Below are 26,288 nucleotides of genomic sequence, written 5' to 3' on the forward strand. Positions count from 1 at the left end.
AGTGAATGAAGCAGGCAATTATTAAGTAATAACCTGGACTACTAAATATTCACTCTCTCGGTACTATTCATTCCCCTACACCAACATTTTGTGATTCTAAAGCATTTTGTTAGCGTGAAGATATTCTGCAGCTGTAGGAATGGGAAAAGCAGGGCTCAAGAGATGGGAAGGGGACAGTAATAGAGGAGCAAGAGCTCAGAGTAACTCATGGGCAACTGGCAGCTTGAAGGCTGAAACTGCCAGATCCATCCTGGAAGTGAGATTTTGCAAAACAGCTTCCTGGGATGGGGTCTTCACAAGGGCAAACAGCGCTGGAGAATTGCTGACCTGCCAGCAGTCAAGGAGATGCAGCTCTGGCCCAAGGTGATAAGAGAGCCTGAAATCCCAGTTGCTCTGCATGGGCAGCAAAATCCAGGCACCCAGCATTGTGCAGAGCAGCTCATTTCAGCCCCCAAAGTGTCACAACCTGTCCAGCACGATCCTATACCCACACCAATAAACCTTGCTCAATGCAGCTATATTCTGCTCGTTCCAGAGCCAAATTCAGGCCTCCACTGCACAGCATCAACTTGCTCCAGAAGACTTAAATGCCAATATTTATATTTTCAGAGTCCAGGATGGCCTCCCCCATACTGTATTTGAGCGTTATTTCCACATGCCCCTGTGTTTTGCTAAGCCATTCTGCTCACTTCCAGGAGGATCCCAAGGGGTTAAGGAATTAGCCTGGGGCATGGGAAAGTTGAGCTTCTTCCTTGATCTGCCACAGAAAACCCAAGTGCCACTGGGCATATCACTCAACGCCTGCACTTGGGTCTCCTAGCTGTAAAATAGGGATAGAAACCCTTTGAGGGTGTTGGCAAGAAGATAAAACATATTACCATCTGGGAAGTGCTGCAGTGCTGTGATAAGAGGGGCCATGCAAGAAACTTAGATAAACAGTTTCAAAACTCTCAGCTTTTTGGCCTTTCTCTTCTACACTTGACGTATTCTGTGATTTCACACAGCCAGCTTCAGTCTTGTTTGCTCACAGCTTCCTAAGCATTAGAGGTTTCCGGCCCAAATAACAGGTCTTCCCTCAAATTGCAAAAGGTTGTGATCTTTACAATGGCAGTTTGCACCCTATGTTTTAAAGGGAGTAAGCAGAAATCTCCATAATGCTTCGAGGCCAGCAGACCTGAGGCTTTACACTTTGAGCATGAGAACATCTGTGTCATTTCCCAATGCTATCTCATCAACCACAACATTCACCCTCAGAGCACACCACCAAGTGAAGCCTCTTCCAGAAATGCTACATCTCTAATGATTGCAAAATCTGTTTTGCCCATCAGCACTCTAGCAGACTTTTTAGGAGCAGGAAGGAGAATTATAGACGTCGGTCCCCAAAAGTCCTACAAAAAGAAACCCAATCCTGTAGCTACTTTCTAGGATCAGTGGTTTAAACTTTCATAGGCACTGAAGAACTACGAGATGACATGAAGTCACTGTGGGAAGGTGTAAACAAGCCATGAAAAAAACACTGCATTTCAAAAGATAGAGTACTTCTAAGGCCATGGCATTCTAAACAGAATTATCTGATGCCAGCACTGTTTATTTGGTGTCTGAGGTCTCACATGCAGGGCAGCCACAGCTTATCAGAGAAGAGTTGTCACCCATTTAGAGAGAAGCTTTAAGTTAACAAATTCCTGCACTATGGAGATACCAGCCACATGTGAGAATGGGGCTGATCATACTCCTTTTCCACTAGGAAAAGCAGTTGCCAGCACCATTACCTCCTTCCTCAGGATTAACACCAATCAAACACCACAAGGAACAAATAGGTGAGCCAAGCAGGAATCCTAACATCAGTATTCCAGTTATCCAATGTGCATATATATGCAGCTGAACACTTAATAGATTCAGTATCTTCAAAGCTCCACATTACATGGCTGAATTAACCCCCACTTCCACCCTGTTAGAGCATGCTTAAGAGAATAAGCAGCTTTCAGTCATGTTCAGCAATACAGTTGTCATGCACAGTGGGGTACACTGCACAGAAATCCAGCAAGAAAACGGTGTGAACAATTTTTTCAGTTTCTGAAATGACTCTGCTGATAGGCCAGTGTCATTCTGCAGGGTCATATAACATCAGATACCCTTCTGGCCCTTTGAGAACCTGTGAATTATAGTTAAATAAGCCCCGGTAGCTTGTTCCTTGACATTAACTATGGAATTGTGTTGACATATGAAGAGTCGACTCATGTTGTGTTGCTCAGCATTTACCCTGTGCCAGCTGGGAGCATGCTTGGATAATTCTGTCTAAGTAGTTATAAAAACAGCAGAACTCAGGAGAAAAGGCTCCTGCAAAATTTGGCACCGTTCCAGTTCACCAGCTAAATGCTTCCATCTGATATTCAAAACGGGCAGGTGGAAAATTGTCCAGAGGCACACCATCATGTTCTGCCTGAACAAATTCAAGAGGGACTAAAATACCACTTCGGACAGTAAGTCAATTTAAATCTAAGTGTTTTCCCATCGATCCTTCAGTTTTTCTGGAAGATGTACAAGCTGTTCTGCTGTGGAAGAGACCCGTGTGTCTGAGGGTTTGGAGGGGGGGTGTTAATTTATGTTGTCCTCTTCCCTCAGTGGGATTCAAAGGGCGTCCAGCTTGTTTCACCATGCCAGCCTGTCATTTTATTCCACCAGGCCTACAATGCAAATAAAATCACCCAGTGGCTTTGTAAGGACTGCTCACAGCAGTGTTATAACTAATTACCCACAAAAGCCATGATGATGCTAAGCAGAGCGTGCTCAGAACTTCATCTCACCTGACATCCAAAAAATTAACACACATTATGAACGCTGATCCCCAAGGTCAGCTCAGCTCACGATGAGATGGGTGTTGCTCTCACATAACAGGAGACACATCAGATGTAGTTCTTACATGGTATGATCGCCACACTCAGTACACTACCAACCTCACAGGCTGCAAAGAGTCAGCAATCATGTCAGTGCTTCTGACATTGCAATGTCCATTAGAAAGATGTATTAGGCTTTATTATAAACAAACAGGCTTTGGTACAAGGAGCTGTATTTCAATTACTTAAGCCCTAATGCCAAACTCGGTCTGTTTCAGAAGCAAGATAATACAGCACTCACATAGTATGTTATCCTTGCTTTTCAGTAGCCATAGATAAGTATCATTATGTCACTGTGAAAAAATGCACTCAATTATCCTACGTTGTTATTACTTAATCTGCGTTTCAAAAAAAGCTTTAGACTGAAAAGATGTTAGATAAAGGCTAAATATTGCAGATAAAGGCATTGCTTCACTGAATATATGCTGTAAAAGCATAAACTGTGGTTGCACATATTTAAATGAACCAGGTTCCTCTCAGCATGTTCCCATATTGGCAGAATCACAGCCACAACAGGCTGCTAGCAAAAGAAGGTGGTTGGAGCGCTAAAAGCAAGATGCAGAGGTAGGACAGGGAAGGAGCCTGCTTCACATAGGAAAGAGGCCTTGCAAAGACTTCCGTAATGTTTGGCAATGAATATCCTCCCCAGTGCATGGAGACTGGGCCCCCACTAAATTCTGTCCAGGCACCACACACACAACCAAGCTGCGTATGGCTTGATTGGAAGTGATGGTCCAGCCTGAGACTTTCTCAAATGGGAAAAGGAGCTGTATTCAGAAGGCACTGGTCACTACTTTCTCATTGTCTACACAGTCACCAGTGAGAGGTAGCAGGACTCTTACTTTGGATACCCATGTTTGGATTACAGCTGTAACCCCGTGTCAGCGCTGTGTACTTTAATGGTCGCAGAAAATGGGTCTGGCGCTCTGAATTGACGACAAATTGATTGAAACCAGATGTTGTGAAAAATGCCTTTTCCAAGTTCAATGGCACATGAATGGTCTTAGCATGCCCTGGATAATCTGACTTCTGTGCCCCAGCCTACTGCAATAAACTAATTGGGAGGATAATATTTTTATTCTGCATTGTGAAGTCCTTGGGGAAAGGAGGTTTTTAATTGCATACACAGCCCATGACCTGGTAGGCTCTAAATCTCAGTGGATGATGTGCAAAGTTATGGCGAGACCTCAGCTGAACACTCCGAGCTCATGTTACTGTCTGGATTAGCAAAACTTCAGACTATTAAATCGTCTGTATTCTTCAGGCATTGCTGGGAGTTTGGTTTCCCCACTGAGCTAAGCTCTTTTTTGGCATAGTCAAAAGAAGACAAACAATACACCATAGGTACAAAAGCACAGAAGCAAAAGCAGCATCAAGCTGTTGTTTGGCTGAGCCAGCAGATGTACTATGGTAGTATTGGCTTTGTAGGAGAGCAGAGATGGCCAGAGCCCCATTACTTTGCAGACCTCATCATAACAGATATATTTACACTGACTCCACCTAATTAACACACCCTGTCAGACCCAACCATGCACTTTTCAGCCTGCACATGCAGAGCAAGACCCCAATTTGGTTGGCTTGTACTCCCCAAGGCAGATAAAAATGACCTCAGAAGCCAAGCTTGATTCATGGACTGCCATTAGATGGTCCCTGGGAGGATGATTGATTGATCCTGTTTACCTTTGGCACTGCAAGGCATTTAACATCAGGCTGGGAGAAGCCAGCTTTGTAGCTGTTATTCTAATGGGCTTCAAGACAGAGCTATTTATTTAGGAGCATGATAAGACTTTTCAGACCACTGGCTCCCTGAGCAAGGCTCTGAAACTCTATCATGGCACATGCAAAGACCCAGCTCTAAATATGCTCTTCAGAGTATTACCAAGAAAACCTCTTCCTGTTATATTTCCCTGTCAAAATTACAAAAAGCCCAACAAATCCTACAGCGTTCAGCTCACATCTGTCCCAAAAACTAGGGGAAGAAGCCTGCAGCTAAAGTATGGAAGAGAAAAGGTTGAGAGCAGACTCTCCCCATGACTAATGCAGCCGAGATAAACATCTAGATGCTCACTAAAACATACGGTATCACAGGCAGATTAAAGGTGAGTTCTGAGATTTTGCAAGCAGCCAGTGACTCCTACCCAGCCATCTGCCCAGAAAGAGCCTCCGACTTGTCAACCAATCCATTTCCCGCCAGTGCCACAGGCTGGGTGATACTGATCTCTGCTGTGTTTTGTTATGAGAGCTTTGATGTACGAGTCTCCACCGCAGCAGCAGCCCCTTTTAGGGAACAAAGCCGTGGTCTAGCCAGGCTCTTCACCAGTTGTCCAGGTATTAGGTTCTTTCTCCCGGCTTCAGGGCAACCCTATCACTAACCTTTTCCTGTGACCCTTTGCAGGGAGCCTTCTGCTTGTGCCCATCTGCGTCCTCTCCCCCTTTGCTTTTAAAGCATTCACCTGAGCGTTTGCATCAAGCAATTACACACACACTGGTTTGCATCAGTCACAAAAGCTGTAAGCCTCCAATTAACCGCCTCATGCCTTTTAATGACACAACGCTAAACAAGGAAGAGAATTAGAGGGAGCATCCTCAGAAGTGGTTTGCAGCAGGACAGAGCAGTCTTTATTACTGTTTATATTAGGGTAGCACCTAGGAAACTCAGCTAGAGGCTGTGAAAACAAATAGAGAACTTGGGAAATTAATTTAACATGGAGAATTTATAGTCTATAGGACAAGACAGAGTAGGTGGATGAGGTGTAGTGTAATGAGGAGAACACAATGATTTTCTAAGGATCAGACTAACCTGCCAGCATCCTTCACATCACTGCCAAGTTCCTGTATCCTCCCTCCTCAACATTAATTCAAGAGTGTGAATGCTGGCATAGGGCTCAATAGCAAAGATGAGTGCTTCTTTGACTCCCTGAAGACCCATGTGGCAAAGCGCAGAGGAAGGCATTGTCTCTGTCTTGAAAAAATAGCTGGAGATACTGCACCTGCTCAGAAGGTTTCAGGCAAAACAGCATTTCAGAGGAATTCACCAATTCAGCAAAATCTCAACAAGGTGAGTCAATTTTTCCCAGGTTCCCATGAAACTTGCACAGGGCTCCAAACATCAGAAACCTGCTGAGTTTCCTGCCCGGTCACCCATCTGGTTCCTCCACCATTCAGGTTTCCAGGGCCCTAGGGCTGTCTACTGCCAAATAGGCTGCTTCGCAAGAGGGGATTTCTCAGCTCCCACACTTCTCATTTTGGGGTGTCCCAGATGTTAGACCCCCTCAGGGAGGAAACACAAGAGGATCCACAGATGGAGAGCCCATGAAACTGAGCTGAGAGGCTCAGTGCTCCAGAGACTGGCTCTTGAGAGAACCCACAGTGCAAGCTGGTGCACTATTTCCTTTTACAGAATTTCTACCTGGTTGTGTTTTGCTCCACTTGGGCAGAAATTCAGTTTCATTTCATCAAAACTAAACTTCTTCCCAAAACAGAATCATCTTTCCAAACCCATTCCTAGCAGATACCCTCACAGGGCAGCTGTAGCCATTTTCTTCTCAACAGCAGCCTCTGCACATCAGTCCTGTTTCAGCTGCTCTCAGGTCAGAGGCAGAGAGCTGTATATCCTGTACAGCCCACCCGAAACACTGCGGGGATATACAAATCAGTCAAATCTAAATTATCTGGTCTGGAGGCAGAGGATACAAACTACCTTACAGTGCCATGAGCTCCCCAATGGAGGAAAAAAAGGTAAAAACTCTGTAATTTATCCATCAGCTTCTAATGGAAATAGTTGATCTGCCTGAGGACTACACACCCGATACCGTGACTATGACATTGTGGGCTGGCCCCAGGGCTCATACCAGTTCATCAGACTCACAGCCAAAAGAAATGAGGGAAAAGGAAGAGTTTCACTTGGCAAAATCACTGCCTAAATGAAATTTGCTAGAAAATATGAGGGAAAGAGGACAGATTTTAGAAACGGGGGGGACTGAAGGATACTTAAGGTATACAAGAAGTTTCTTATTATGCTTCATGTAACACTGGACATTTCTCACTGCCCATGGACCAATAGACAGCACCAGCAGCTGCTGTGCACAGACACCTTTCCTTACCCTGTTCAACCACCAATAGGCTCCACTGGGAGCCTAATTTTATCTATACTATGAGAAACATGTTTCCAGAAGTCTGTGTCATTCCCAAAGACATACCTGCAACGTGTCAAGCAAGCACTGAGGCTCCTCCTTGGGATGCAGCTGGGTGTGCTGTGAAAGCTGAGAGCTCCTGAGCATGCTGTGGGGAAGTTTTCCTGGGAAACATCTGTGGGAGACAGTGACACCACCTGTAGGGTTATGTGGGACTTGAACAACACACCATTTGTCAAGGCCTGCTTATTAGGATGTTTACTTACAAAATTGGCCTTTTCATCAGTGCACCATAAGCGGTTTCTGAAAGCAGCCCTGACCACCAAGGAAACGGTCTCAGTGCATCAATCAGCAGGAACAAGAGTGGATCCAGCAGCCAGAGGAAGCAATTTCTAGCACAAGGACCATCTGCTTTTGCCCCAGCTCCCATTTGTCCATTTTCCTAACCTTTCTAATTGTAGATCAGTAAATTATTTGGGGTTTTAGATTAATATCAATAAGGATCCTTTGTCAGGACAAAGGGCCTTTTATTTTCTTCCCCCATGCAAAACCATCGATTGTGCTATACGGTGGGTATTGTGATTTATTATTTTCACTCCTTTGCTGTCTTTCCTGTCCATATCATGATGGTTGTGTTGAGAAGTTAGCAAAGAGGGAAAACACACCAGAAAGAAAACCCAGTCCTACCTTTTTTGCCAAATATGAAATTCATTTCGTATTTAATATTTTTGTACTGGATCCACAAAGTTCATTTAGACCAAAGACATACATGTCCTGCTCTGAAGTCATGAGGAACACCCCCACATCTGGATGACTTCAGATGAGAGTCACCAGGACAGAGGCCGAAAGTTAAACAATCCCATTTTCATGGCAAAGAGGAGGGAAGGGAGGAAGGCTCAGAGCGCCCACATTACTGTGCACATGAGCCCAAGTGACCTACCCAGGGTGATGGTGGGCATCTGTAACAGGCTCAGAAGAAGACACATGCTCTGAGTCAAAAGTCAGTGGCTCAGCAATAAAAGCCTCTCTCAGAGCTAAGACCATCTTTCAAGGGCAGCAAGTCTTACTGTAGATCAACACAGGAAAAAAGTAGCAGTGAGGACCAGAGCAGAGATCACTATCTCCATGGTAGAACTAAAGGCAAGGACGGGGAGGGAAAGGAAAGGAAGCTTATCATTTAACAGTAATAATAAACATTTCTGAGTGTGCTTCCTCCTCTCCCTGTAGAAGCATCTTCACCCTAAGCACTGATGGGCTTCAGGAAGGAGAAGTCAGATCCAAACCTCCCTGTCCTGATATTCCTGGCAGAAAATATCTTGAGGTAGCTGTGGATTGTGCAGATAAAGGGTTGCTTTAGGGTCTCCTGCGCAGTGTTGAAAAGAGTAATGTGTTAACTCAGTGTGTTGTTCCACACAAGCCTCTCAGAAGACACCTGTAAAAAAGGATATGTTGCAGATGAGAAGGATAGTTTCCCTTCCTTCCAAGCAACTGAACATCAAGGAAGACACTATCATGAGGTGTTTGACAGGAGAAACAAGCCAGAACTTCAGTTTCATTCGGCACTTGTGCTTTAATGCCAAGCCACAATTTATTTCATTAAGAAGAACAAAAAAGCAGTAAAGGAAACACTTACAAGGATGAACATGCTGTCTGCTGTGGCCTGGAGGCATGACGGTGGTTTAAGCAATAGCAGAGACTGGGATATCCAGGTCAATAGCCAACACTGCCCTTGACCTCATTGGCCACCAGGTGAGATGGCTGCTCGCATGACGCTCCTGTGGTTGGTGCTATGGCCTTTGCAAGCTGCTCCAACAGGATTTACAGACTGCTCTCTTATCAAACCTGATGGATTTCCTCTCCCACTCCTTTCCCAGCCCTTGTCCTGCACTGGCAGATACAGAGCATGACACAGCACTGAGGACTGACCTTATGTCTAGAAAGAAACAGCCATCACCGTGATTTTGCCTTCCGAGGCTCTGGATTTTTAGCAAACTCCTACTCTTTCCTGAGTTCACCTTCCTGAGAGAAGAGCAACTTCAGGAAATCATGTCAGTCAAGAGTCCAGGAAAGAAAACTGTAATGTGATATAGGTCTAACCCGCAGAAACGCTGGGAACGTCTCCTTTTAGAGTGGGCCCTTCCAAAAGGAAACCAACCCACTGTAAATAATGTGTCTGGGAAGAGAAGACAAACTTTTAACCCTTCCCTTGCCTCTACTGTTTGCTCAGTCAAACTGCAGCTTTCCTTGAGGCCGGGCAAAGCCACCCTGTCTATGCTTCCTAGCTCTGTTCTCCAGCTCTGAGTAGCCCAGAGATCCCACTGTTTTGCTAATCCCACAGCCTGAAGCTGGGATTCAAGTAAGATTAGCCAGGCACATGACTGGGTGGTGCTCCAGGCCCTACAGGTTTGGTGCCTGCTCTGGCCCCCCACCTGCATTTTCTCCCAGCTCCAACTGGACATCCAAGGGAAGGAAGCAAACATAGAAAGGGTCATGCTGTCTCTTCCCAAGTGCCATTCCCAGGGCTTACACAAAGTCCTGCTATTGACACAGAGCACAAGCACATTCACTCTTATATATCCCTCTGTGTTCCCAAATACAGCAAATAACAAACGCATCTCTTCTTTTAAAAGCACTTCTTACTATTACTGCTTAAGGCACAGACTCAGGGTATGCCGTCTCCAAAATTCAGATTAACATTTTGAAACAAGTTTCACCACACAGGGTCTGGCTCTTAAGGGAGAGCAGGGAGTCCTTCCAGCATTAGACAAGAGCAGTCACTGGGAGGAGGGCTTGTACAAACAGACATAGGATGCTTGCAAAGACAAGGTTAGAGACCTTGATCCACCAGCATTCCTCAGCATGTGCTTAACTCACCCCAATCGCCAAGTTCCCAAAGCATGTGCTGAAATGCTTCGCTGCGCAAGAATGGCCTTAATCACATGTTTAAACACTTACTGTGTGAGTACTTCAGAGATTAATATTGATTAGGTCCTTTTCTTCGCTGTACCTCATGTTTCCCCTTCTCATGAAAGTCTCGTTTCTGAAGACACGAGGCTCACAGAGTGCAACGAGATTCAGGGAACATGTTTTTTTCAACAGGTTGAAAGTTTTCCAGCTTCCTGCCCTTGACCACAGAAGACTGAACCTCTTCTTGGGAGAAAACACTTAACTTGCTTACAAAGCCATTACATCATGAGGTCAGAGTCCAAATCATATAGATTTTCCTTCAATATTGTAATGAAAATTTTAGTTCCCAGGACTTTCAGCTCCAACTCCTTTAAAAAGAACAAAAGCCAGATTTTCAGAGCTTGGCTCAGTGAAATCAAGTTATTAATGTTAATATACTTTATTGATCTTAAAGGAATACAGCATGGAAACAAAGGCCATTAATTGAGAGAGAGGCTCTGTTTACATTAACAAGTCATTCAGCACAAAGGGAGCAGATCCAAACTGAGGCCCCCACAAGTACAAAAGACTAATAAAGAGTGTGGAAATTCAGTTGCATAGACAAGTCCCATATGCAGTTCAAGCATTTACTTCAGCCTAGATTTAGCCTGGTCCACAATGGCATTTAGACCAAACTTGTCCACATTTTTTGACTGGAAGCTATTCTAGGGAGCCATCACTGGTTCAGACCCCCACATCCCTGACCAGGTAGGAGCACATTTGTTGTGCCCCTGGAGTGGTCTGTCTGGGCTAGCATTCCAAAGGCAACTAGCCAGCGTGCACAAGAACTGCTCTGCGGTCCAAAACAACACGCAGTAAGTGGAGACGACCACAGGATTTGCTTCCAGACTTCTCTGTTGCTCCAAACAAAAGCACAAATGTAGACACGGTCAGAGGGAGAGAAAAACTCTCCGAGGACAGCAAAGTCCCATGGTAGGGTGCAGTAGATGACCAGCGCTTTGTCACTAGGGTGGTTCATTTTGGTCATCAACATTTTCTACAGTTTAGAAACAACTGTCAGATGTAAAATTGCTGCCCAACGGTGACTAGAGTTTACGCTACTATATGGACTATGTCCATAATAGTGTTTGCATTACAGGGGGATGATGTTCATCGTAACAGAGGACTTGGCACAGGCTGTTCATTTAAAAGGGTGGATGAAATTATTCTGCCATAGGACAAGAATGACCAGAAATACATGTCCATAGTTTGAATAAATGCATGCCACCAAGTGTGCAAAGTGAACTTCTTTGCAAAGCAATGCAAAACTCATCTTCAGCAGCAGCTGGGAGGACAAAAGACTAATAAAGAGTGAGGAAATTCAATTGCATAGACAACTCCCATGAGCTGCACCAAGATCATAGGAATACAGGAAGTGGTCTGCCAGATCAGCAGGATGCTGCGTCTCCTCCAGCTAACGGTGCTTCAGCAGTTGCAGCAAAAGACAATCTTTATGGGGAGCATGCAAGCCTGGCCACTATTTGCAATCCATTCACCTCACACTCCTGCTGGCATCCACAGTCATTGACTGGGGATGGTAGAGCACACGTCCTTCCCTACCTTCTCTAACCCCTTTGAACTTGCTGATATACCCGCCTCGCTATTTCCTGTGGCAGCAAATTCCCTGCCATGTAAAAAAGCACTTTCTATTATCCCTTTTAAATGGATCTCCCACTTGTTTCCATATGTCTTCCCAAACTCCAGCACCATGGAATTTTTTAAACACCAGAGCAATTGTTTCTCACCACATTACTCCATCTATAATGCTTAGGGAAAGAAACATCATGCCATGCAAGTAGCCTCAATACACTTACTTGGAGGTTCAGAGAAATTCAGGAGAAAAGCAAGTTTGAAAGACAGACCTGGGGTCTCTGAACTGTCTCTGTTGGTTTGCAGTCTCTGTATCCTCTTTGCACTGTGCACAGGGCGTTGCAAACAGTTGAGAATGATTCAAGTTTTTTGTACTAGCTGCTCAGTTATACGTATTATTTTTGGCTGCTCCAACGGTACATACTAGATGCTGAAGTTAGCTATTAAACACGCCTTTAGCTGTTTCAACTTCCTCAGAATGTTGACATCCTTGTTCCCTCCTGTGAGAAAAATCACATGCTGAGGGAGAGCCATGCCCAGTGTGGCAAGTCATCTGCTGAGTGGCGATCACAGCTAATAAAAGCCTTTGCTGCCCTTTATGGTAGAAAGGGATGCATGTCCCTCAGGGATGGCTTTACTGGCTGCCACCTGAAAAGTGCCTGACCTTTCTCAGAGCCAACAAAAAAAACAGATTTGGAACAGGACTTTGTTGTGAGGAATCTGTTTTCACCCCTTATCCAGGGTGAACCCCAATCCAGAAAAAAAAATGTAGAAAACTTGTAAGGGATGGACAGATTCCTTCTGAAGCCCCGGAACAGGGAAAACTGCAAAGAGCTGGGACCTACAGGTTCTCTGCAAGCAGGGGTTGTGCTATGGAAGGCCAAAAACAGTCCTGGAGGACAGGACAGGACCTTATCACCTGTCACAGAGTAAGGCTCTCGCAGGACTTGGCCAGATTGTTAAAGCACCTCAGCAACTGGCAGTGCTGGTAGTGACCTTGATCATTTAAAGAGTATTGGAAGAAATGATGCAGAGTCCCTCACATGACTCTGGTTAGCCCAGTCCAACTTACTGAGCTAGGCATTAGACTGAAACACCTCCTCTTTCAGCCTCTCCTCAAAATACAGATGAATCAGGATCAGACCACTCCATTTATGGGGCTCTCCATTGCCACCTTCCTTCAGACCCAGCTGTCCAAATCCTTGCACCACATCAAATTTCTCACAACAAGCGTGATATCCACAACAGGGGCCCCACACAGTTGGGACGTCTAGGCACGATGCCAGGGCCTTTCTCTGACCCAACACGCACCAGACACAGCTTGCTTCATGATCCACTGACCCACAGCTGGTGGCTGGGGCTAGGGAGCAGAAAACAGACCCAAAAAGCCTGCTGGAAGGCAGACAGCCCAGTGAGACTCTCATTCCCTTTCAAATGACAGCACCTCATAGTGTGCGCGATGCTGATTCCTGCACTGGGAGAGATGGTACTTTAGAGATGTGCAGTGACACTATATAACCTGAATCACAAAGAATCCAGCTAAATGGGTCCGCTCTTGTTCTTCATGTAAGTATATGCTTCTGTACTTTCCTGTACTGTTATATATGGAGCACGGGGGTAGCTAATCCCAGATCTCCCCGCCACAACCTGCCCCCACCTTGCAATAGGCCCCAGTGAAATGAAGAGAAATGTTCCTGCTTCAAACTTCCAAAGACTACCATAAACACTGGGGATAATTAAAATGTGAACATTATGAAAAATACACTGGCAAGGACTCAAGGCTGTGGAGCTGGAAAGCCAGGTAGCTTAAAGAAGTGCCAGATATTTAACTGGTCTCCAAGACTAGCAGATGTTTTTCAGCCTAACATTGCAAAAACTTACTAACTTAGATGTGTTTCCTAAATCAGAACCAGAGAAGAGAATGTGTGCTGTGTATTGGGACCATATAAAGTACTTTTCCAGCACTGTAAGATCTTTTCTTTACAAAAAAAAAAAAAAAAAGGGAGGAGGGGGGAGGGAGGATGCAGAGAAAAAAAAAAAAAAAGCTTGTTTAAAGGATTCTGGATACTTACCTAAATTGTGTAAGAAAAGGAAAATTCCCTCCCCAAACTGAAAAGACTCAGATGCAATTAAGATAGCATCAGCCCATTTCCCCATCTGGTATTACGCTACTCAATGGGAGTACTGCAGAATACAGTGGTTGCAGCCAATACAGCCTTAGCGATATTTAGGTGGGGTTTGGGTTTTTTTTTTATTCTCCTCCATTATCTCAGAAGAAATTATTCAGCAGCTCACTTTTGAAAACCAGCCTCCCTCACCTGGTGTCAGACAACCTGCTATAGCACTGCAGTTAAAAACTCATCACCCCAAAGCCACTGGTCGGTTTGTCTACCCACCAGTGGCTCCTCTGCAGCCAGAGAGACAGAGTGCATGTCTGAAGATCCTCTCTGCTACACCTTTGAGGAGATTTATAGGGATTTGCATGTGTCTTTCTTGCTCAAGGAGAGATTATGTGGCATGATTAAGAGATATTCTAGGAAAGAAACTACCGGCTTCAACAGGTTTCTGGACATTCCCTTTGTTTGACATAACTCACATCGGTTATTAACGGGAATGTATTAAGCTGCTGCTTAGCCTCAGTAATGCCATGTTTAATAACAAACACTTCTCTCCCCTCTCTGCAGTGGCAGCCATTGTCCAGTAATTTCTGGATTAATTATTCTATATCAACATATAAAAATTTTATACATATATACACACACACATATATATCTATACACACAGTCTGCCGTCTAAGTAAAGCAATGGGAAAGTTGAGACCAGCTAAGGTGAATTACAGCTTTTCCTGTATCATCGGAGGTGGAAATGCAAGGATTTTCTGGGACACTGAATCCAGAACCTTGTGACCATACTGTGAGACTGGTTACAGAAACTGACATTCGTCTAGTAAAGAAAGGAGAAAAATAATGAGAGACATGTTATAGGTAGGGATCCACAACACTGCAGATTAAAAAACCAAAACATGTCACTTACTTAGAAAAAGTGTTACCACTGTCTCAGAACCTGCTCCCAGAGTAATTTAATTCTGGGTGGACCTCTCCTTACTACATTTGCAGTGCAAAGAAACCTGAGAAATAAAAACCTGCTCTGCCTTTCAGGTGGGTGACAGTAGGAAGGAAACAGAGGAACCACAAAGGAAGGTGTCTGCTCAGCAGATCTTGCTATGGAACAGAGAGGCTGCACACATAGCCTTGAAATTCATACCAGTCACAGATTCCACGCCAGTTCTACGTCCACCGCTTCATGGATGTCAGAGCAGATGGATGTGCAGAGAGGCCCATCCTCTGGGCCTGCTCCATCAGACATGCATGCACCATAAACCTCCAGCCTTCCCACCAGGCAGCTTCAAAGCTGTTGCTGCGAAGGGAAGCGGTGCTGTCTACGGTTAGCTCCTTTCTCCTTTGCTGGCAGAGACTCACCTCCAGTCCTACACGAAGAAAGAAACTGAGACAGAGACCAGCGGGTGACACAATTGTCACTTCTTTGCATAACCTTGTCAGGGTTGTGATACAGTCAGCTACCATACCTAAAGAGGGTACCAGGGACAGCAAGTCTGTGCTCTCCTCCACCCAGCCCAGCTCCCAGGGCACACAGCTCTTGGGGATTCATTTGCTGGACATTTCAGAGGGACACCTGTTGCATTACACAGATCTATTTGGTTACAGAAACTTACCATCTGCCCCTGTGTTGTACCAACCAAAGTCTGCAAGCACCCTGACAGCGAGGGGGATTAATATTACTTTTCCATCTGCTCTGCAACATGAGCTGCCCATAAGCAACAACCTAAAGATGCCTCTGAGCCCCTAAATCCCACCTTGCTTAAAAAAATGCAAGTTATGGGAAGAACAAGAGGAGCCATGACAACCCAATTCCCTCAAAGCACAAGTCACATCCCCAGCAACATTTAAAACTTGCTCCGTTTCCTGCATGGCTAAATGCAGGGAACATTAACAGGTCCCATCAAAGAGACATCTAAGTGGTGAAAATGCCAATATAAAAACCATGCACTGGGTCTGCACCAATGTAACAAACTATAAAAAAAGTATTAAAACAGACTGTTTATTACAGCATATGATGTGTTATATTAATTTACACAATGAGATATATATATAAAAACAGCCATTGATGATGTACAGTAAATTGGACATCAACAGGAATATTAAAACTACTGATACTCATGCACGTGACATGCATATGTTTTTTTTTTCTTTTTCAAAAGCAGTTTTACACAATATACTGAAGTTACTATGCCTTGGTCAGCTGCTCCAATGGTTTACTCTGAACACCACCGCCATCCGCAGCGGGACTCCCAGGAGATGGGAGCAGAGTGCACTCCAGAGAAGGCGACTTAACCTTGGAGACAGATTGAACAGGAGCCCTTTCCTGGTGGGGGAAGGCTGGGGGAGGAGAGGGGTGAGTTTCAAGAAGAGAATCAACAAGAAAAGAAAAAAAAAAAACAAAAACAAAAACAGGCCAGACTACCAGGAGGAAGAAGTTCAAAATGTGGCAACAGGAGCAGAAGAAAGGGACAAGCAAAAACATGAAGACTACCCACACTCCCTCCCCCTTATCCCCTAAAAACTTATGACCATAAGCTGTCGATATCCTGTATAAGACCCAGAACTGGAAAAACTAGGCAAGGAAGATCCATTCCCAGAAACATTAGCCTTTTTTCAAAGCCTTCTGATACCATGTACTGGAGGCTGTTCACCACTGAAATGGCAGTGTTATGTTGGGTTATTTTTAAACAAGTATAATGGTCTTTTATTTCCACGTAAAAGGCACTAGTATCCACCCAAGTTCTGAAGACAAGCGACATAATTTACCTTAAGTTTTAAATATTTGTATAAAAAAAAAAATCTGTGGAAATATGTACACAAAAGCACCTTGCTTCTGAAAGCAGAAGCAGATACATTCCACCAAGTCACCTCACTAGACGGTTGTCATGAGCTTCAGGGAGCCTGACCGAAAGCGGAGGATTTTCTTCTTGAGGTTGTGGGAGGCTTTGATTTTGACAAAGGCCTTCGCTGCATTTTCATGCAGCTCTGGCGCTGTGACCGTTTGGATGGGGAGCGTCTGGACAAACTGAGACCAAATAAGGCCCCCGCTCTCATCAGAGTCGCTGGTGGTCGTGCTCTCCCCTACAAACTCCACCTCACTCAGGCTCGACTCGCTGTCTCCAAAGCAGTTCGTCGTGTAGTTGCTCTGCTCATCCTCGCTCGTGTCCACCACGGTGGAGTGGAACAAGGACTCGCACTCTGCCGAGTACTCCGAGTCGCTGGCCACGTAGGCGTACGGGCTGACGTAGGGTAGGGGGACTTGCGAGTAGACCCCCACACCTTCCCGCCGGTTCCTCCTCGCCCGCCGTAAGGCCTCCTCATAGGAAATCTCTGCCGATGACTTCCACCGGCGGTAGTCGGCACGCTTGTGTTTAGGCTTGGCCACCACAACCTCTCGGCCGTGCCCATGGGATCGGACGGTGGATTTGTGCAGGCCAGCCTGACGACTCTGGAGGCCCGACTCCGGCTGCAAGCCGCTGCCTCTCTTCCCCCGTGAGGAGGGTTTTTTCAGTTTCTTATTTGTATCCAACTCATCAGGAAAGCGGCACTTCTTGCCGACCGGCTTGGTTTTCTCCCGCAACGTCTGCGAACCATTTTCCAGCCCGTTGGCAAGGTGGGGCCTGTGTTTCAGAGCAGAGCTTTTCAAAATCTTGATGTTTCGGGTGCCTTTGTGAAGCTTCACGCTTTGCTGCTGGGCCGGTATGTACTGGGCATTCACCAGCAACCCATCATCCAGGCTCTGGGAGGAAGAGCCCTCGCTTTTGAAATCCAGCACGGGCCTCTCCTCGACGGCAGGTGACGAGGAGCGAGCTGCCTGCAAGCTGCTCTTCAGCAGGACTTTTTTGGGGGGCTGGCTGACCCTATTCTCCGACTGCAGCACCATAGTCTTCCCCGGGCTCTCTTTGGGAGATGCAGCAAAGAGCTGCCCATTCTCCTTGGGGACGTCCCCTGCCGTGGCCACTGTGTTGCGGGTGAGCTCCGGAGGAGCTGGTTTGATGCCCCATGGCAGGTGCTTGCTCTGAAGTTCACTCGCCGCACCAGGCGGGAAAGCTGCCGGCAAAGGTGCCTTCCTACTCTCCAGCTGCTCACCAGCTGGCTCCCTCGGCCTCTGCTTTAATGGGGAGGGTGCTGCATGGTCCAGAGCAGTGGTCCCACCAGAAGGCAAGCACACTTGCTTGGAGCTCTTCAGGTTCACGACGTTACCGTGAGCCACCACCCCTGCAGGCTGCCTGACACACATGCTTCCATGCCTCAAGATCCCTTTGGTGGGATCAGCGTTGAGACTTGTCCTCGGTTTGTTAGTCCTTACCGCGTGAGTCTTTTTCTGAACCAGGCTTAAGATGTAACCATCTATCCTCTTGCTGGTGGAAGGGCACGGTGCCGGCCAGGAGCCTTGCGGGAGAAAGGCGTTGGTGGATTTTCCCGAGTCCGTTTCAGACGCGGCGCAAACGTCGCCGATATCACAACCAAGCCTCTCCTCTTCTCGCTGGGGGTTTTCAGTCACAGGAAGAAGAAACATGGGACTCTGCACAGCTACCGCATGGAGTGGGCTGGGGTACCGGTAGACGTCATTCCCGTTTTTAGACACCAGATCGCACTGGTACTTTGGATGTACATCTGCAACGACATCGAGGGAATTTGAGTGCGGCGTGGACAAAGAGCGACAGACAGAGCCTGCGGTCTGGTCCTCATGCTGGCCTTCCTTATTATAGTCCATCCAGCCTATGAGATCTGAAAGGCATTTTAGAAGAGTTTAGAGAGCCTGCCAGGGACAGTTCTGCTACGTTTTTCTTGTGCCATCAAGGACTCCGGTCCCATCTACACATACGATGCAATGTTTATACAACAGCAGCGCTGTTCAAACAGTAGAAACCTCGCACCTGTGATGCTGTTTAAGCAATCTAAAAGCAGCACTATTCTTCTGTGGGTCTCTTTGTAACAGCTTCTATGTAGGTTTTGCCCCAATATGGTTAAAAAATAAAAATCACAGCCCTAATGAGAACATTTACTTCAGTCTCAACCTATGCCTAGGTTGCTAAGGACTTCCTATTTTACTCCCAAGCTACCCAGAAGTCTGTAAGGGTCTCTTCTGTTTATATGCTCACTGCGGGCCCCAGCACACATGAATTTTATATTTTGCTTTGCTAAATCCAAAGGGAAACACAAAAAATATAGACAAAAGTCCAATGAATTCTTTTAGCTTATTGACAAATTTCACTTCCACGTTTTTTCAAGCATATCTTGGGTCAAAAAAATTCCAGATTTAATTTTGTTGTTTTTATTATTATTGTTACTACTATTATTAGCATCATAATTATTTTATAATAATGCTAATAATAACAACAGGTGCTCCTTTTGAGCAATCAAGCATTAAAGAATAGGAAACAGGCTCATCTTTCCACACAAGTACAAGGAGTGCAGGTCAATCCAGCTGACATCCTAGCCTTGGCTCTGCAAAGAGAGTTCTGTAAGAGAAATCCAGTGCGTTTCAGGATGCATGAGTCAGATTTAATGGCTAAGGCACTTACTTGGGAGGTAAGCGACCTTAGGAGCAGGGCTTCAATCCAAGCACCTAAGATTATTACTTCCTTAAGCTTATGTTGCCTTGTCTTCTTGGGTAGGGGTACAGTCTAAATGATCCTTCTCGATCACTGTCAGTCCTGTTTTCTACCCTTGGGCTAGAAACTTCAGGCAGGGTACTCAAATTTGAACGCTCAGTGCTCATCACTTATCTAAGGCTTATTTCAAAAGAGATCTCGCAGACGTTGATGAAATTAGCTGATAGAGATGATGTTCCTGTGTGAGCAGGAGAGGAAGAACAGGGAAGTTAGGAGCATGAACTTCCTCCAGATCACCTCACAGTTTTCCCACATTTCCTAAATCCTATGTCTGAGTCAGGAAATGTTGACAAAACACTTTGAAACATGCCAGTTTGTGAAATTTCATCTCTAAAAGTGAGATGGTATCAATGAGGATTGTAGGGTTTTCTGATGTATACAGAAAAAACCAGCAATGCGATCGGCTGGAAACCCTTGTGTATTTTTTCTTTTTCTGTATGGCTAGCGAAGATCACATATACCTTACATCAGGGAGCATTTAGCTCATGTTGCTCAAAGGATAACTTGGAGGACTTGTCAGTGTCTCAGAATGAATGTATCCCAGGCTGTATTCTCCCACTTTAGAGTTGAAGAACTTGAATTATTTTGTCTTTGATTCACAAAAAAAATCACTGTAAGTTAACGGTAAAGAGAATGGAATTGGAAATAGTGTGGTTAGGAGCATCCTCCACAACCCAGAACGAACTAAGGCTTTTGAATGAGTGTGGCTGCAACCAGTAACACTTGATCACAAAAGTCTTGCTGAAGTGTCCTTTCTGGACAACATACAGAGGCCACCCTCCTGTTTAACCATCCTAGTGTCCAAGGAAAGTCAACAGCACTTTGCCAAAGAACCAAAATAGTTTTCCCTTGTTCACGATGTCTATTTGTCTATGCTATATAAATGCAGGACACGCCTCAGCATGGTCACCTAGGGGTTGAAGACCATTGGAACTGACAAAATGACTGCTACAAACAGACCAACGTGTACCCTGACCTTCTAAAGCCTGTAGCTAGCACCTTGCTCTGTCACTTTGATGAGGACATGGCTGTGGAGGTATCTTTCATTATTGCCACTTAGTAAAAATCCTTTTCTAAAAGAAACCATGAGAAATTTGTCAACTAATGTGTTTATGTGTATAGGTACCACTGCCCTCTACTGGGTAGAGCAGCTGTCATATTTTCACATGTTCTTTTCATGTCTTTAGAGTGACATATTCACACGAAAGGCTGGGCTAGTGGAAGGCAAATGGTCCTGCCTTGTGACCCATGTACGTGATAGGCACTGGAATCTTTTCAGAGCACAATACATCAAACGAAAGGAAGAAGGGTTAATCCAACCCAGATACTCCTGAGGAAGTATTTCCAAAGCCAAAGCCACCTCCTGGAGTATGATGTGTTCGACCTGCTTTTACTATACCTGCAGATTTAGGGCGTCCATCTGAGATATTCAGTGTTGCCTCCAAAGGGCTGCAAAAGCAAGTGCTAGAATGGCAACTGGATAAACACTCACTGAAGACAGAGTTAGATGAATTGGAGAGCGATCCAGAAGCTCCATCACTCAGCTCATAAAACCCTATAAAAATAAGAGTTTGGATTTATATTAGTTATGTCTACACAAAGTTGCCGTTTGTGTCCCTAGAAAGGCAGTCAAGCTCATGTTTGTGTTGGCTTCCCCTATTGCAATTAGTTACGGGATTTCGTTCAGTCACCAAAAAAACACTGCACAATTTAGTAATATCCTTATTACTATGAAGGATTCCGTTTAAAAGTAAAGCACTTAACAGTAAAAAAGCAGAACTTTACTTAGCATACAAAATTTTGAACTTTAGAGGGGCTGGGGTTTTACCCTTTACAAAGGTTTTCAGATTTTAGCAAGCAGGATCCCGGCTGTGTTTGACAGCCCACTCATTTAATAGAGTATTATACTTCCAAGACAGACTCTCCAGCTACTACTTAACTACAAAATCTTTACAAAGTGTTGGGTCCAATGCCATCCATTATTTTCCTCAAAGTTCTGGAGATAAATATAATATTCATGGATGACATGAAAGGAGGAAAATGGTAAATAATGTGCAGACTCAGAAAATTTAATTTCCTGGTAAATCGGGACTACTCAAGAAAATATGATATACCGTCATCAAAATTTAAATTGTACATTTAGGAATAAGGAATCCAGGGCGTCTCTACAGAATGGGGATGCATCCTGGAAAAAAATAATCCTGAAAAGGACTTAGTGTGGAAAAGCAGCTCAATCAAGCTTAATGATATGGAAAAAAAAGCTAATGAGATTGTTGGATGTACAAAGAGACTAATGAATAGCAGTAGGGAAATTACTTCAGCAGTCTATACAGCACTGGTAAGAAACACACTGGAACGGTGTGCCCAGCCCTCGAATTCAGCACGCTTATAACAAAGCTAAAAAATTGGAAAGGGGCCATAAAGCTATTTAAGAGTGGGGAAAAAAAATGCCTTAAAACAAATGCCTTAATGAACTTGACCTGCTTAGTTCATCAAAAAAAGTCAGGAATTACACTATGTAGCACCTCCAAGAGAATAAGAAGCTGGGAATTGGAAAACATCTTCCTCTATGGGACAAAAGCATATTAAAAAAAATGAGTGCTGGAACAAGTGAAATTCAGATTACAAATTAGCAATGGTTTCAACAATTGCAAGTTGGTGGATTCTCCACTTTTTAGTGTCTTCAGAACAAATCTGGATGCCTCTAGGAAAGGTTCCCCATAGTTAAATATTGCTTATTGGCTTCAACACAGTTAGAATGGGATGAAATTCAATATATGGGGGATCAAATTGTTTGATTCAATGGTCCCTTCTGGCTGTAAGATCAATTTTGACATATTCCTCCTGCTGGTGGTGCTTCCATTCACCATCTTTCCTGAAGCCTCCTTCCTAATATGCAGAAGAATTAGAACTCTTTGAAATAATTTGTGGGAGGCCTTGGAAAAAAAAGAATGTCCCAAACACTAAAAATCTAACTAAGCTTAAAATGCTCTTCTGAATACGTTGTCTACAAACAGCAACCATTCCAGTGGTAGGTGAACTTTGCTGGTAGGCAGTAATTATCGAAGTGTGAACCTACCAGAGACATTTGCTGTTGCAGTACTGAAAACTACAGCCAGGTTAATTCCTGGTAGCAAAGGAGGCTCCATTTTGCTGAATATTGGCCTTACCTGAACTTGGACGACTGTCTGTCTCAAGGTGTTCATCTGTCGTTTTTTCCACGTCCAGCCGGAGATCACTTATTTGTTTATCTAGCTCTTGTAACTGATTTAGTAGGCCGGCATCCCTCCTCCTCAAGCAGTTCTGGAAGAAGACAAACAACATCAGCTCCTTCAGTGAGGCAGACATGAAGGGGCTCCAAAAACAATCAGCCTTCTCCATCAGAGCATGGCAGAAATACCTTGTCGATACTCTTTTATAAAAAACAAACAAACAAAAACCAAAACACAGCTGAACAAAGCCCTGAAATTTTAAGTAGATGCTCTGGATAAAAACTTCACTGAAGAATTATGCAGGCACTTCCTTCCAGCCTCTTCCAGCCAGACCTACGTAAGGAGCACACTCCCCAGTTTAGGGAGACCAACACACCACGCTGGCAAAGCACTCCTTTGCAGGACCACAGCTGTGACAACAAAGCTGTACTGCATGATATGGTCAAACCAGACCTGTGCACATGAAATGGGCTCCTTTGGCCAAGGGACGGCTTTGCCGGTGTGACGGGACGTTCACCACCACAGTGATGTTAGACAAAGATCGCATCTGGTCACACAATGGGACGAAACAGCTCTGCCAACAAGTGCCTGTAAGTGTGGGAACTGCCTTGTTCTGCTGCACGTTATGAGCTTATAGTCTGTCTTACAAACAGCAAGATTCCCAAGGCTGGGATCATGGCCCTTTTATTAGTTTTGCAGTGCAGCAGGAAAGAAGAGCAATTCTTCCTCTTCTCCCACTATAATAGTATAAAATTGCTGTGAGATGAATTTTAAGGCTATTTACGAAGGTAATTTGATGGCATAAAATGAGCAATAAGAAATTATTTTGTAAGGCACTCATTAACCCACGGTCAAGGCAATCAGTTTCCCTGTGTGTATTATAATGTTGCTTATCCGTCACCGGTTCAGCTGCATACCCTTTAATTGTTCTGGCTTTGGGGAAGGTGGGGGAGGCAGGAGGAAGGTTTATCTCTTTTTTTTCAAGTGCATCATTTGATCGGCGCCCAGCAGTGCTCTGATACGCTCATCGCAAAGAGTTTTGATGCTTATAACTGGACTAGTTCTAAACCCATTAAATCCAGGACAACCTTTCCCCTGGGGTGGCCCAGTCCTCAGGCAAAGGGAAAGGAAATGTTAATAGTATTAGTGAGACTGTTTGAAGATGTGCTGGTATGTAACACCAGCCTTGGAGAACCCAAAGGGGGGATCCCAAGTCTTCTCCCACATTTCTGACGGGAGGCGGGAGCTGGCTGGAAGCCAGGCTGGCAGAGGCGATGGGTTCAAGCCGTAACTCACTGCGCCACCTATTGCCACCAATGTCCCCCCTCCCCCAGCGAGCACCGCATCTGGTTCCAATCTGCAATGTCAAGTGCACAAATTAAAGTGCTACCACAAATCCCGGGGTTTTCTTTTTGGGTTTTTTTGTTTGTTTGTTTCTATTGGGTTTTTGGGTTTTTTTTAAGTAATGATTCCCTCGTCTGTCACTGCTGCTTTTTGGCAGTCAGCCCCTTCTCAGCAGCAAAATCATTTCTTTTTATCTTTTAAAGAAGGAAATAATCCTAAATGAACTGCACCAAAAGGCTAAGAAGGAAAAAAGGAAGAAAGAAAAGGGCGGGAGGGTGGGGGGAAGAAGAAATCACGCAAATATATCACACAATCCAACTTCTCCCTGGGTGAAAGCAAATGCTGAGCCGTGCACAAAGACCGCCAGGCACAGCTGTATGCTATTTTCATTGAAAAATGATCTGCCGCTTCATACCGCCCTCCATCTCTTCCCACACCAGCTACAAAGCGCGTCCTTCAACAAAAGCATCCCTTATTTTAAGGGGCCTGATCCTGGCCGTGCCGGAGCGCTCGGTACCTCCTCTCGGGGTTGCGACCCAGGAGCTCGCTCCCAACTTCCATTCAAGGAAACGGCAGCGCCTCGTCTTGCCTTGAATGGAAGTTGGACCGCCGGCCTGGCTCTGGAAACCCACGGGGAAACTCGGGTTTTCAGCAGCCACGAGCAAAACCGCCGGTGAAACCCGGCCGCCAGCGATTTGTGTCCCCCCTCCCTGCGCCCGGACCCCCAGAGGCCCGGGTCCCGCCTCACCTGCGCGCCCGGCCGGGACGTTGTGCCGGCGTTGACAGCGGCGTGGGCGTGCAGCCCTCGGGGGACCGCGGCCAGCCCCCCAACCCCTTTCGGGTTGTGGGAGCCACCGCCGCGGTGGGTCACACCGCGCCGCCGGGACCGCGGCAAGGCGCGCATCCCCCCCGCGGCGGACAGACGCCCGCGCCCCCGCCTTCCCCCCGCTCCCCAAGCCGCCCCCCCCGGCTCACCAGCTGCCTCCGGAGGAGGAGGATGTTCTCCTCCAGGAACTTCTCCTCCAGGCTGCGCGGCGGCGGCCCCTCGCCCGCCGGCTCCCCGCGGCCGCCCTGCGCCCCGGCCGCCGCCCCCGCCGGCCGCCGCAGCAGGAGGCTCTTCACCAGCAGCTCCTGCCGCTGCCTCAGGTACTCCAGCTCGCCCAGCCCGGCTAGCGTGGCCTCCAGCCTCTCCCGGGTGCGTTGCCTCTCCGCCTCCGCTTCGCCCTTCTCCCGCCAGCGCGCATCGCCTTCCCGCGGTCCCCCCGCCTGTCCCGGCCCCGCCGCCGCGGTGGCGGCCGCCGCGGGGCTCGCCTTCATCGCCGGGGAGGGGGCGGCCGCCGCTGACAGGCCCTGCCCGCGGGGGGCCAAGCGCCGCCGACCGCCGCGCTGCCGCCGCCGGTGGCGAATGGGCCGCGGGGCGCCGGGCTCCCCCTCCCCGGCTGCCGCCGCCCCGCGCCCGCCTCCCGCCCGCCTCCCGCCTTCCCTCCTTCCCTCCTTCCCTCCTTCCCTCCTTCCCCCCCTCCCCGCCCGCCGGCGGCTGCACCGCCGCGGTCGCCTTCCTCCTCCTCCCGCCCCACACCTCCATCCCCCCCCACGCCGGGCTCGGGTGGGGGGGATGTGTGAAGGTGGGACACTAACCACTGACATCTCCAGAATCTCCGGCGGTGACCTCTAGAACCACGCACGGCGCCATCCCGGGCCATCGGCAGCACGTTGTGGTGCCGTGTTGCTTATACAGCCCGACACGTCCGAAACAGGAGCATAAATGATGCGTCTGGACACAAAACACCCTGGTGTGAGGGTGTAAAGAGAGGGCAGGGAAAGGTGGAAGGCAGAGGAGAACATGGCAGTCCTTGCACCGGGGCGCTGACCACGGCGTAGGCGCGAGGATCAGGGCACCAGCGAGGTGTTGCTTCAAAGCCAGTTTGAGTCGACCAGCCAAAAAAGCCATAATGAAGTGAACTTCATAATAGCATGTAGACTAATTGCAGCAAGGGATCTGCAATTAGATTTTCAATGGGCACTCAGGGGAAAGGGGGGGGGGGGGGGGAGAAATGCAGATGCCAAAGGAGAAAAAAAAGAAAAATGTTTGTATTGAAATAGAGCAAAAACTGAGTTCCAGACATGTTCTGGGGTGGGGGGGGAGAATGGAGAAGGAAGAAGAAAGCATTGAGGGAGCCCTTCACAATATGGGGTTTGTTTGGAAAGACGTGAGCCCGCTGTACAGCAGCTCTCACAGATGTTATGAGCATAATGAAATGCTCTTTCCTGCTCTCCCTCTGTTCCTCAGAAGATTATGAGTGTTTGTGGTACTGAAAGGTCTCAGATGAAATTCATCTCCCATGCTGTTTGCAGTAGACAATATATTGCGGTGGTGTACCGTACACCTATTTTACCTGTTGTAGGTGTTGGTCCTTTTTCCGAGAGGTGA

The 26,288-nt window shown here is 46.4% G+C and overlaps 1 protein-coding gene across 5 annotated transcripts; it reads right to left on the reverse strand.

The window, feature by feature from the left end:
• Positions 1–15,663: 15,663 nt before the first annotated feature.
• DACT1 (dishevelled binding antagonist of beta catenin 1) lies at positions 15,664–25,568 on the reverse strand. 5 transcript variants are annotated; one of them, XM_075104222.1, is made up of 4 exons: positions 25,496–25,568; positions 22,472–22,604; positions 20,701–20,856; positions 15,664–18,414 (listed from the first exon to the last, which is right to left on the reverse strand). In XM_075104222.1, the coding sequence occupies exons 1-4, from the start codon at positions 25,502–25,504 to the stop codon at positions 16,556–16,558; spliced, it is 2,157 nt and encodes a 718-aa protein (XP_074960323.1). In that variant the 5' UTR covers positions 25,505–25,568; the 3' UTR covers positions 15,664–16,555. The 5 variants fall into 5 exon arrangements, with proteins under 5 accessions (XP_074960323.1, XP_074960322.1, XP_074960320.1 ...); XM_075104221.1 differs by lacking the exon at positions 25,496–25,568 and adding an exon at positions 24,833–25,290 and having other exon boundaries at positions 15,664–18,300; positions 20,794–20,856; XM_075104219.1 differs by lacking the exon at positions 25,496–25,568 and adding an exon at positions 24,833–25,290 and having other exon boundaries at positions 20,794–20,856.
• Positions 25,569–26,288: the final 720 nt, after the last annotated feature.

The sequence above is a fragment of the Phalacrocorax aristotelis genome, chromosome 9 (genome assembly GCF_949628215.1).
Source record: "Phalacrocorax aristotelis chromosome 9, bGulAri2.1, whole genome shotgun sequence".
NCBI classification, from domain to species: Eukaryota; Metazoa; Chordata; class Aves; order Suliformes; family Phalacrocoracidae; genus Phalacrocorax; species Phalacrocorax aristotelis.